This window comes from Delphinus delphis, chromosome 11 (assembly GCF_949987515.2).
Source record: "Delphinus delphis chromosome 11, mDelDel1.2, whole genome shotgun sequence".
NCBI lineage: Eukaryota > Metazoa > Chordata > Mammalia > Artiodactyla > Delphinidae > Delphinus > Delphinus delphis.
In genome coordinates this window covers 15,697,302-15,711,120 of record NC_082693.1, presented here as the reverse complement: position 1 = coordinate 15,711,120, position 13,819 = coordinate 15,697,302, and the positions used below count along the sequence as shown (strand labels likewise).

The 13,819-nt window shown below is 37.1% G+C and overlaps 1 protein-coding gene across 9 annotated transcripts in view; it reads right to left on the bottom strand.

Annotated features, from left to right (window-relative positions):
• Positions 1 to 13,819, bottom strand: part of PLEKHA5 (pleckstrin homology domain containing A5) — a 240,960-nt gene that overhangs the window by 98,554 nt on the left and 128,587 nt on the right. The window contains exon 4 of one of the 9 annotated variants that reach the window (XM_060024376.1): positions 12,525 to 13,724. The exons of the other annotated variants lie outside the window; for them this stretch is intronic. Within the exon in view, the coding sequence (XP_059880359.1) occupies positions 13,652 to 13,724 (73 nt within the window). The 3' untranslated portion in view covers positions 12,525 to 13,651. Of the gene's footprint in view, positions 1 to 12,524; positions 13,725 to 13,819 lie in introns of those variants that run through there. 9 annotated transcript variants of the gene reach the window in all.

Sequence of the window (13,819 nt, the reverse complement as noted above, 5' to 3'; positions counted from 1 at the left end):
CTGCATAGTCCCCAACTGGCTGCTGTAGTCCCAAACATCACATGCAGACCATAGAGTCCAGAGGCGAAAATAAAGTCTCTGCTTACATATTCCTTTTCAAGAAATTTCCCAAGAGCTCCCTGGCCATCCTTGTCCAGGCTCTCATTAGCCAGACATATGCGTCTACGTCTAATTCAATCAATGGTAAGTGAACTCACACCATTCAAGATTCACAATTTTGTCTGTGGCTCACAGAGAGGAAAGTGAATAAAATGAGGTTATATTATAATAGCAAGGAAGAAGGAGAAGGGAAAGGCTATTAGCTAAGGAAACATTTCATTTTTCTTAGAGAAAGCAACTCACATAGGTTTTCAAAGAAAATACTGGTACTAGCATATTCAAAACTAGATTTTCCTGTTCTGTCGGATAAAAGAGGAAAATGCTTTACCGGGTTATTCTTTTGTGAGGCTTTGGGAAGGTAAAGAGGGTGATTTAAGCTGAACTTTAGAAACTCTAGAGGTTTTATTTACACCCTCAGAAAAAAAGTTTTTTCCTTTGCATTGTTTTAATTAATTAATTTCAAACTTGAAATTAACTGACATATAACATTATATTAGTCTCAGGTATAGAAGATAATGAGTCAGTATTTGAATATATTGTGAAATGGTCACAGTAAGTCTAGTTAATAGTTAACATCAGTCACCATACAGTTACAGAAATTTTTTTTCCTGTGATAATAACTTTTAAGATCTTAGCAACTTTCAAATATGCAAAATAGTATTATTAACTATAGTCACTATGCTGTACATTATACCCCCATGACTTATTTAGTTTAACACTGGAAGTTTGTACCTTTTGACCTCCTTCACCCATTTCACCCTCCCTACCCTTTCCCCTGCCTCTGTAACCATCCATCTGTTTTCTGTTATCTATAAGCTCTCTCTCCCTTTTTAAAGATTCTACATATAAGTAAGATCATAGAGTATTTGTCTTTCTCTGTCTGACTTGTTTCACTTAGCATCATGCCCTCAAGGTCCATCCCTGTTGTTGCAAATGGAAAGACTGCCTTCCTTTTTAATGGCTGAATAATATTCCATCATGTGCATATGTAGATGTATGTGTATGTACACACTACATCTTCTTTATCCCTTCATCCACTGATGGACACTTAGGTTGTTTCCATATCTTGGCTATTGTAAATAATGCTGCAGTGAATGTGGGAGGTGGGGGGCAGTGCAGATAGCTTTTTGAGTTAGTGTTTTTGTTTCCTTTGGATAAATACCCAGAAGTGGAATTGCTGGATCAACATGGGAGTTCTATTTTTAATTTTTTGAGGACACTCCATATTGTTTTCCACAGTGGCTGCACCAATTTACATTCCTGGTTCCCTTTTCTCCACATTATCACCAACTCTCGTTATCTCTTATATTTCTGATGGCAGCCAATGTAACAGGTGTGAGGTGATCGCTCACTGTGGCTTTGATTTGCATTTCCCTGATGATTAGTATTGTTGAGCACATTTTCATGAACCTGTTGGCCATCTGTATGTCTTCTTTGGAAAAATGTCTATTTAGACCCTCTGCCCAGTTTCTTTAACTGGATTTTTTTTTTTTTTTTGCTATTGAGTTGTATGAGTTCTTTATATATTTGAGATTATTACTCCTTATCGGATACATGATTTGCAAATATCTTCTCCTATTAGGTAGGTTGCCTTTTCATTTTGTTGATTGTTTCCTTTGTTGTGCAGAGACTTTTTAGTTTGATGCAGTCCCACTTGTTTATTTTTGCTTTTGTTGCCTTTGCATTTGGTGTTAGGAAAATTTTTTTTAATGTTTTGGCCATTAATAACTATATACTGGCTACTTCTTAGTACTGCAGTTCTCCCCGGGAGTACTTGTTTTTGTGGGGTTTTTTTTTTAAATACCTTTGCTTCACGAGTAACACCAATGACCGCTTTACTACAAAATCCACTCTGTTTTTTAATTTAAGAAATAAATATTGAAATTGCTAGTAACATTGTCAATAACAGCCAATAATTCTTCTGAGTAATACATTAGACAAAGCAAGGTTTATTAGGTAGTGTTTTATATGTGTATCCATGGCAAGAAGGTTGAAAATTTATCCACTATGCACAAACAAAATATGTTATTTTAGAAAACTCTGTCCCACAGAAGAGATTTTGGTTGTCTCTTATTAAACTCAGCTGCAAACCCATTTGTATGATTTGCTCAGAATCATGTATTTCCTTTATGGGAGAGAAAGAAGGATTTAACTTAGTCTAAGAAAAATAGGATATCATAGTGGTTTGGCAATTCTTTTTGCAACCCTGGTAGAGAAGCCACCATCATGACTTGGACTTTTACAAGGGCCCAACCCACACAAGCTGCCACATACCCACAATGTGGACTGGAGCAACGCAGAGAGATGTGGGGATAATGGAAGCGACTGTATTTCTCAAATTTAGGTAGAAAACCAGACAGCAAACAGCTCAGATGTTCACTGCCAACTCTTCAAGATCCTTCCACTCAAACCAAAAAGAATATTGTACATTCTCAATTTGGCCTTGGTTTCATTACACTATCAGACAATTACACTTTTCAACTTACTTTAAAATTGAAGAGCTTTGCAAACTATTACATACAGAATGGATAAACAACAAGGTCATACTGTATAACACAGGAAACTATAATCAATATCCTGTGATAAAACATAATGGAGAAGAATATATATATATATATGTGTGTGTGTGTGTATAACTGAATCACTGTGCTGTACAGCAGAAATTAACAACACTGTAAATCAATTATACTTCAGTTAAGAAAAAGAAAGAAGTTGAACAACTTTTATCAATAGAAATCGTAACGCTGCATGTTACCCTCTGAGACTCAGTCTCAAATTAGGTTTAAAAAACATGTTTGTAGCAGTGATTTAGTTATTAAATATTATTTTTATTTTCTAGTTATGAATTCCACAATTGGTTCTACGGTGGTCCAGGGTAAATTTTAAAATATTGTTAAATGTAAAGTTGATTAATGTCCTATGCAGATAACTATTTAAATTCATTTTCCTTTAAATAAAAAGGAGAAAAATGTTATGTTGAAATCTGACTACCACAATGACTGACTCTGCAATTTATTTATTTATTTATTTATTTATTTATTTATTTATTTATTTATGGTACGCGGGCCTCTCACTGCTGTGGCCCCTCCCGTTGCGGAGCGCAGGCTCAGCGGCCATGGCTCACGGGCCCAGCCGCTCCGCGGCATGTGGGATCTTACCGGACCGGGGCACGAACCCGTGTCCCCTGCATCGGCAGGCGGACTCTCAACCACTGCGCCACCAGGGAAGCCCTGCAATTTATTTTTAAACTGGAGTATGGAAAATTATGCCTACAATTAAAAGCAGTGTCTTAAGAACAAAAGAAAACACTAAAAGTGCCATGCCTTTTCTTGAGAGAAACTGAATTCTTGAGCCTTAGTTTTGTGGAGAAATAACCATTGAGTCAGCAATCTAAAAGACTGTAATTTTTTTCTTTGCAAAACATGTAAAGTATATATTTCCTTTCCCCACATTTAGTTCTAAATGCCATTTGCCTTTAACGTAGAGCTAACTGCTTCCAGACACCCTGCTCAAACCTCAGTGATTCATTTACCCACATCTACAAATTCTCCCTCCACTCTTAACCCTTCATAATCTATCCTCTCTCCTCTCATCATTCAGGAAATGGATTGGCTCAGAGTTCTTGGGGGAAATGAAGGACTGAACAGGTGCGAGGGCCTCGATGATCCTCGCTCCCAACAATAAACATTAAAATCATCACCTAAATAGTAATCACCAGGTGAAGTCACACTCAGTGCTGCTCACACACTCCTTCTGTCGCACCCTACACTGGAAACCTGACCATCTATCCTCACACAGACCCTCTGAGGTCTGCATTACTATCTTCACTTTACGTGTGAATAAACTGAGGCTCACAGCATTTACGAGGGTGTCAGAAGTCACATGGAGACGTGGTCCCCAAGGTTTCAGTTGTGCCCTGTTCAGTCCCCCTTTCCCCCCTTTCAACAGCTGCCCCTTCCTTGACTCATCTCAGCCAGTGGGACTTCTACATTCTGCCCTACATCTTCTCCCAATGTAACAAACACAGCACAACACAACACAATCCTTTCCTTGGAGGTCCTTCCCTCTTGCACAGACCATGGACGTGTATCCTCCCTCTTCTCCTTTCTGTCTCATTGCTTAGCATCACCCCAAGACTATTTCTATCTGAAGCACAGTAATGAAACCTGTTCTGATTCAACTTAATTGTAAACCCAGTATTTCTTTTCCATCTTCTTATTTTCTAAGGCTTTGCAATCATTTTCCACGCTTAGCTACTCAGACAACATTATCACAACATAATTGTAAATGTAACCTCACATTTGATTATCGGTCCCAAAGAATTTAAGTACAAATAACAACAACAGTAAAGAATGGGCTTTACAGAATCACCCAACAGGAACAGAAAACTTGCTTTTTCCGCTGGGAAAATAGGAGTATGATGCAATGCTGCAAGAGTACAAAGCTGAAAGCATTATTATAGACTAGGAACAAAATAAAGAAAAAAATAAAAAATTCAAAAAATGAGACATAAATTCATCTGTTTTAGTTTTTTGTATTTACAACTAATTTCTAAATCATCTTCTGAAAAAACCTTCCTGAATAAAACCAATATGCTCATTTAGAATCTACAAAATAAATTTTACAATAGATTTTTAAATAATTTTGGAAGTAGTGTAAGAATAATTCAATTAACACCATGCTAGTTACGAACAAAATGTACCCAGCACGTTAATAACTGTTATCCATCCTGAGTGTTATGGGACAGCTACACTTTAGATCACTTAATAAATTACATTATACACAAAAATGCTTAAAAGAATTTAGATAATTCTCTCACTTGGAAGCCATATAAGTGATTCTTAAGAAGCTTTTAAATGGGAAGGTTAAATGACACTTTATGGTTAAAACAGAAAAATGCTCTTAGAATGTACAAGCTAATCCACCAGAGTAATTTTCTGTCAAGCACTCAAGAATCAAGTGACATTTCTGGATGCTACCCAGAAATTACCCTATGCAAGCAGACAGCTAATGGCACCTCCATCACTGCCTTACTCTAGGCTCTTATGTCTCCCAGGCTCTTAACATCCAAATCCAACTCATTTTAATCAGGATATCTCCCCTTTAGACCATCCTCACTGAGCCTCAACTTCTTTCTGTAAAACAGGAACCAAAACCAAAACCACAACAAACTTTACTCCATGGGGCTTTGTAAAGGATCAAGTACCTGGTAGCACCACAATCCATTACCTAATGAAGCCCTCACTAAACAGTAGCTAAACTTGAATGTGCAGGCAGAGTTAGCTTTCCTGAGAAGAAGTAAGATTATGTCACACCCTTGCTTTAAAAAGTTGCTGGCTCTCTGACCTATCTTTAATGTGAAGTACAACTAATCTAAGGTTAAAGCTTACTATTGAATGATCTATGTAAGAAGTCCTTGTAAAACCAAACAACAGAGTAAAAATGATCACAGGGTGTATTTTAGAGGTTTCAAAGAATACTTATTTGAAAAATTACAGTCACTTGTATTAAAAAAAACTATTAATTACAAAAATCTAATGGAGTTTTAAAATAAAACTAAGCAGAACTCCAACTTGGAAACATGTTAGTAGTCAGAAATATTCTTGGCATTTAAGAGCAATAATGTGGCATTAAAATATATATATATAACCTAGAATTTCATTAATTCAGACAACTCTGCTAGTCCCTAATGAACGCTAATTAGTAATGTTTTATTGTAACATGCATTAAATGTAAGTTTACTATACCACTGGGAAGGAAGCAAACAACAAATTAGAAAAAGAGGAATTTCAACACCATCTCTTTTGCTTTTGTGGGTGGTTATACACTACTTTAAAAAGTTAACCTAATTCTACCCTACACTTAAATAACCACACAGTTGCAAAAAAGATCCAATTATTTTATTGTAGATGAAACATTCTTCCCAACAGAATCAAGCTGACACACTGAACAGCTCAATTCAAATAGAAAAAAAAAATCAGTCATCACTGAATTTTACTATCCTTCATTGCATATTTTTAATCATTTTAATATTGCATGAGCTTTATCTAAACAACCACTTCAAGAACACAAAGGGAGTTACTAATAAGTCAAATGATACCTTTATGCAACAAAGATTTTGTTAAAAAACAGTACTTTCTTTCAAAATGGCTGTGTTTTTGTGTAACTTATATACTTTCATTCATTCAATATGAGACAGGCACTGATGATACACAGCCTTAACAATGTTATACATAAACAAACAGGAGGAGTAATATAACCAAAAACGAAACACAAAGGGGAGGCAGATTAGGGACTGATCTTGCTTAGAAAGGGGAAGAGCGCGGAAGGTGGCGCAGAAGTGGCTGCCATTTGAACTGAGCCTCCATGAATCAGCAAGAATATTCGGATGTGGCCAGAGTTTAGCACAGATTGAAGGGATGGGGGCACAGAAATGGGGCTGAAAATCTAGGCTTTGAGTGAAAATATATTTACATATAAAAATTTTATTATATAAGTTTTGAAGCAATGTATTTGCTCCATTCTTAGGTTCTTTGTCACTTCAATTTCAAAGGAATATATGTATTTTTAACTCTGAAAAGGTCCAAATAATAATGCACTTATGTGACACACACAGCACTTTAACTAAGGCTCAGTTTAGTCAGCAAATCATTATCCCCAAGTACTGAGAGATTTCTCACTTACAGATGAGGTAGGAGTTGGACAGAAATCTGACTCAGAATACCAGGGCAGGGCCCACTTCCCACGGCAGAGACCGAGACACAGTGAGCAAAGCCGGCAATGAACTCCAATGGCCACTGTAGGCCGCTGCGATGGCCGCATTCTACTCTGGAGACACTTCCTTCGAACAGAATGCAAGGCCACGGCATGCTATTAGTTGCTTAGATAACTAGTAGGTGTTCATCATCCCAGAAAAGATGAAATCTCTCTAATACAGGATCAAGATATTCTCCTCACTCATTTCACTTGCTTCATCAATCCACTTATTCATGCTCAAATATTCATTAAGCATCTATTAAGCACAAGGTTTTGTACTGTCCCTACTAGGAAACAAAAATATAGTTCAAGACTATAACGGACTTAAAGAATTACTATTCCATCTGAGTTTACTAATTAAGCTAAATTTCAAACTTGAAGAATACAGCAATTATATTTTACCATCAGGCTTCAGTTTTGGTGGAAAGAGTTCCTCAAAGCACACCTTATTCACTAGAAAACAGACAAGCACTTTATCCCCAGTGCTTTAGACTTGAGTCAGACTTTTAAGTCAATTTCAGGTTATCCCTCCCTCCCCCCTCAACAAGCTCTGCTCATCCTCCCTTCTTTTGTGTTTTGCCAGACTTAATTTCCTGTTCATACAAAAAAGTTTAAGTAGCTTGTCTTCACTTGAACTTTAATAGCGTTTAGGCCAATGACCTCTGATGTCATAATGCTTCAAAAACATCTTTGTTTAGAATATATACTGAATATATATCAATTCATCATTACTACAGTAACTTACTGATTAAGTTTAAAATATAGGCTATTTTAAAACCATGTTAAAATATTTTAGGTAGATTTGAGATAAATTTTACAGGGAATAAAAATATTGATGAATTCTCTATATACTTTCTAGCTCTCAGCAGAATTTTCAGCTGAAAATTCTGCAGCTTATGGGAAAAATTGTGGATCTTGAATTAAGACTGTCAAGTCAAATAAAATAAAGTTGAAACCCTACTTCTATAACCTGTGCTTCTAAATATAGAAGAAATACAATGTATTAGGAGTCATAATAAGGCAATTATTGATATCTTCGCACATTTGCATATAAACGACTGATTTAGATCACTTCCTTTCAGTACCTATCTTACTCACTTAAAAAATATGTACAAATAGTCTTATTCTTTAATTGCTTCAGAAAATTCATGTGAAAATATTTACATTTATTAAGAATTTTCGTATTGTCTTTTCTTCAACTAGACTTACACGTAAAAAGTGCCTGTTCTTTAAGAGAAAACTTTATTGGAAAATTCCTCTAAAAGACCTTGAAATCACAAGGCTGCTACTGAACCTGCAAGAAAAGAATTATGCCAGAAATGACAAAGCATAAGGCTTTAAAGGCTTCAGTTTATACTATATAGTATGAAATTAAAATTAAAATATCATTCATCCACTCAAAATGAAGGGGAAAAAAAACCCAAAATAGCCACACACACACACACACACACACACACACACACACACACACAAAACTTACCCAACATAGCCTACTTCTTAAACTAATGATTTCAAAACAACTAAATCAATTCATATAGTGCAATTCAAAGAGACATGAATTAAAATTGCTAATAAGAAATCTTTAAAGGCATGTTGCCAGCCTTTACAATCAAAGGCAGTAGTAATTTAATTACTTTAAATGCCAAAATATCGTCTATAATAATCTCCTGCCGTTATATTGCTCTTAAATTTTAGGTAAATGAGGATTCCTATTTTGAGGATCTTACTTTGTGAATTCCTATTTTGAATCACATTACCAGATAATTAAAGAATTAAATAACTAGCAGCTTCAGCTGTTAATTAATTTAGACTAGTAATATACTTTTTAATAAAAGTATTATATAATGAGTACTGTTTGCATCTCCTCCAAAGGAACTTCTGAGAATTATTCATTTGGCTCTAGTGAAGGGGGAAAAAGAAAAAATCAAGCTTCTCCTCTGAAGAAGTTAAACCAATAAACAAAAATCTTTAGGCTTTCAAGCAATTTGCAACTACTGTGCATTTATGCAACTTCAAGTTAAGGAGAGACCAAAAGGAAGATTACATCTTAAAATCCTCAAGTCATTTGAAAAGCCTAACAATGCATTTACATTTCTACAAGAATACAATACTTCAGTTATAGAAATATTTATAATATGTAAATCCTTTGCACTGGGTACTGTGCCTGGCACTAGGGCTACAAAGATTACTTATCAGAGGATCATTAACTGAGAAAAAAAGGACTACCACTCATCTAGCCATCAGCTATTTATTATTATACATGAAAGTAACAAGGATTACTCACCAGCCTCCATCAAAATCACATTCGTAAACAGACATTCAACTACAGGCAAAAGGGGATACTGGAATAAAAATCACACTCCACTGCTTTGTCTTTGAGCTGCTCCCAAATGAGCGCTGTGAGGACTGAGCACTCAGGAAATGCACTGTGGCTGCCGGCCAGCCTGCCACTCTGCCAGTCTGACACCAGACTGACGTCACGCACCAGTATGTCATTGCAGCTGCAAACTGAGGCAGCTTCTCCAGAGGAGTTTGTTGTGATTATGCATGCCTTCCAGCCATGAGAGTAAAATATGATTTCAATTCCCTTAAAGTTGGCACATAGCACAGGGAGAAGTACCAGCATATGTGGCTGCAAACAGCTCGTGAAGAATGTTCTGGGAGGAATTTTAAATAACCTTAGCTCTTCACAGATATTTTCTGTTAAAACTGTAAGCAAACCTATTTAAATGATTCCTTTAAAAACATTTTTTTTGTTGCTATTGTTTCCAAAGTTGATTCATACTTATTTCAAAAAATTCTGCCAATAAAAGGTATAAAGAAAGCTAAAATTGCCTGCAGTCCCACCACCTAAAAATGATAATAATAATGATAATAATTAATCACTTATTATGTCAAGCACTTTACAAACTCATCTGAGCCTCAGAACCCAAAGATGTAGGTTCTGTAATAATCTCCCTTTTCCTGAAGAGACTGAGGCACAGAGTAGTTAGGGAACTTGCCTCTGGTCACAATGCTAGTAAGTGACTTTGCAAGACTTCAAAACCCATACATCTGATCACTAAGTTATACCAACTAGCAGTAAAGATAACAGCTGTTAACATTTTGGTGAACATTCTTTTAGACCAGAGTTTGTGTGTATATAAACACATATTTATTCAATATAAGGAAATCAAACTATATATGTTGTTTTACAACCCGCTTTTTAAATTCAACAATATGCCATGGGCAGCTTTCCATGTCAGTAACTACATCCCTAACTTTTCTTTTTTGATGGCCGCCCATCACAATTCCCCAAACCTGATTCCTACTGGACACTTAAATTTTTTCTTATAAATAGTGCTTAATGTATATCACGGTCTAGACACCTTTGTACTTTTCTGTATTTAGCTGTGTAGGATAATTCTTAGAAGTGGGATGGACAGGTCAAAGCATGTGCATGTTTTCAATATCCGCATGCTCCGCCCTCCAAAAAGAGGTAACAATTTATATTTATACCTCAGTGCATTAGATTTCTCCTTTCCCACATACTGGGTATTGACAATTACTTTCCTCTGCAAATCTAACAGAAAATACGGTTATAATTGTGTGTGTGTGTGTGTTTTATTTATTTATTATTATTATCTTAAAAATTTATTTCATTCATTTATTTTTGGCTGCGTTGGGTCTTTGTTGCTGCACGTGGGCTTTCTCTAGTTGCGCTGAGCGGAAGCTACTCTTCGTTGCGGTGCGCGGGCTTCTCATTGCGGTGGCTCCTGTTGTTGCAGAGCATGGGCTCTAGGTGCCCGGGCTTCAGGAGTTGTGGCTCGCAGGCTCTAGAGCACAGGCTCAGTAGTTGTGGCGCACGGGCTTAGCTGCTCTGCGACATGTGGGATCTTCCCAGACGGGGGCTCGAGCCCATGTCCCCTGCATTGGCAGGCGGATTCTTAACCACTGTGCCACCAGGGAAGTCCTGTGTGTGTGTTTTAATTGCAAGTGAGGTTAAACCTTTCTTCATATGCTTATTCACACAGGAGGCAGTCTACCTAATGGCCACAAGCACGTAGGCTCTGGAGTCAGAAGACTCCAAGTTCAAGCCCAGCTCTTCTTCTCAATAGTTTTCTGACCACAGGCAAGTTACTTAGCCTCTCCATGCTTCAATTTCCTTACATGGAAAATAAAAATAACACTTTAATCCTCATGGGATTTTTGTGAGAATTAAATGAGAAAAACCATGTAAGAAATTGGAAAAGTGCCTACCACATAACAGGTGTCTGATTAAATGTTAACTCATATTTAATGACCGACTCTATTTCTTCTGCATTTCATGCCCTTCAACCAAAATGGTGACTCTTAACAAGAGTACGGACAAACCATTTTACAAAACGTACTGGAAATATCCTGTTAGAATGCTAATGACATAAAAATGTGCAGATACATCAAAGTAAGTTGTCTTACAACTAAATTTAGCATGTAACATAACTGGAGCCGAAACACTCCTTTCATAGGAAACTGCTATAACAAAAATTTAAAATAGCATTCCAAGTTGAGAAAACAAAATTGTTTCATCATGTAGCTTGAAATATAGACAAGCAAGCCGACACAGTTTGCTATAACCAGAAGGGTTTGCATATGTTTTAGAAAAGTAATCAGTCATTCATGGATCTGTCCTATTTTTTTTTTTCAAAGTGAAGGTTTTCCTAGCCTCAATTAGTCTCTGTTTAAACTTCTCACACTAAAAAGGAAAACAAAACCCATTCTTGAAAACGTCAAAGAGAAGTCAACAAAATAACTTTTGCTATAGTTCTAAAAGCAAAGGACAGCCCCTTTTAAATGACACAAATCATAACAATGTTTAAGCAGAATATTTGAAGGTTAAAATGTAGTAAGCCTATTATATCTACCCCAAACCAATGTGACCTTGTGTTATGTAAGTCTTCAACTGTTCACACCATCAGGACAGTTTTAACAAAACACTTTTAAAATGAACTAAGAAGGAAGTTGTATGTTATTCTAGCAGATCTGGTTTAGGTGCAGTCACTGTTGTATATGCTATAAAATTATCCCATCTGAAGGCAAACGTTTCTGTAATAAAATGGCAGCATAATATGTTTGCAGAATCACAGTGGCATGGTGGTTCTGTATATGGCTGCCAGGAGAAAAACAATAATGGAGCAGCAGAGATCTGTAAAGAGACTCTGAAAGATTACCAGGGTTACCGAGAACTAACAAGTCGACCAGTGTTTGGTTTATGAAATTACTAGCACCCTGCACTATTTCTCAAGGACCTGGGAGGCTCAGGTCCTTCCACCCACCACCCACGGTTTACAGGACCTCCACAGGTAAAACAGTGTGGTTGAGCAAGGAACATAAAAGAGGGAATAAGATAAGGCCCCTCCTCTCAAGGTCAGAACAGTCTGGAATTGACAGTTTAATAGGGAAGACAGAGCTATAAACAGATCATTATAACATAACCTGATTTGCAGAGCACAGAAGAGGAAGTGGCTAAATGCCTGGGGGAAGCTGGAAAAGACTTAACAACTACAGTAAATGACAGCTGACCTACTTCAAGAGGAGATTTCAGTTAGAGGTAGCAGTAGTTGTGAAAGCACAAATTTAAGATGTAATCTAAATTTTACACCTACGAAAGGTGCCCAATTAACAGAGAAACTATTCATTTAAGGAAAAAAAAAAAAAAAGCATACCAACAGGACAATTCTTACAGGTGCCTCGTGAGATTCTGCCCTGCTTCCCCCAAAGTCAGGGATGGCTAGTTTAGCTTTTTTGATTCTGCCCAAACAACATTTTTAGGAAAGGAAGCTGAGGTAGATCGTGGATGTCTGCCGCATTACTCTGTCAGAGCTAATGAACTTCTTTAAATCAGTAGAGAATCCTAAATCTCAATTAATCCTGATTCTCTTTCCGTGAATCTCTACACTACAGGGCAGGAACCATGCTTTGTTAAAAAGCCACAGAAAAAAAGTCCAGTGAGGGCCTCCAAAACATGTGCCACCAAACAATGTGCTTCCGGACGTTCTTTAGGGCTCTTGGTGATAATGACTGAGGATGCAGTTGTGGTAACTGTCATTTTCCCGTTCTTGGTTACTTCGCTTCTCAGTGGCATTTAAAACTCTTGCCCACTCAGTTCTTAAAAATGCCACCACTGACCCTGAATTATGTGACCTGGTTCCCCAGCCTTCACTTTGCAAAACAGGCATGAATCCAAACGACTCAATCCAGCACCCAACTGTCTCTATAATTTGGTGCCCATTTACTCATCACTAATACCCAAAGCGGAAGCTCTTTTAATGGGTGAGAAACAGATCCACCGATGTCTTTTCCATACTGTGTCTCACAGTGCTGGATGACACAAAGTGCTCAAATGTCCCATCACTTGATTACTGATTTTTATCTTCGAGGTCACTTAATTAATGCAGATCTTTCAGGTCAGAAAAATATTAGTGCAACGAGAAGGCCACAACCACATATTTCGGAGGTGTGTTTCTTCTGACACTACCAGGCAATTAACTTTGGCACAATCTACCTGGAGATAGCGTCAGGGCCCACAGGCTCAGCTCCACAAACTGTCCCCCCAGCCCCATCCCAGCCCCACCCAACTTTAGATACCACTGGCTATAAATGGAGGTTCCCACAGCCCCCTTCTCAGGTGTGACTGATTAGTTTGAGTGGCTCACAGAACTCACAGAGTTACTTACATTTACCAGTTTATTATAAAGAATATTATAAAGGATACAATAAATAGCCAGATGGAGAGGTACACAGGTACATACTTTACAAAGGTAAAGTAAGAATACGGCTAGACTCCTTTTCCTTTCTCCCAAATTTCCAAATTAATTCGTCTTGGCATATCAACCACCATATCTTCATGACTTAAAAAAGAAACATCAAGGTATCAATTTACAAAAGGAAATTAAAAATACAGTCGTCCCTCAGTATCTGTGGGGTTTTGGTTCCAAGACCCTCA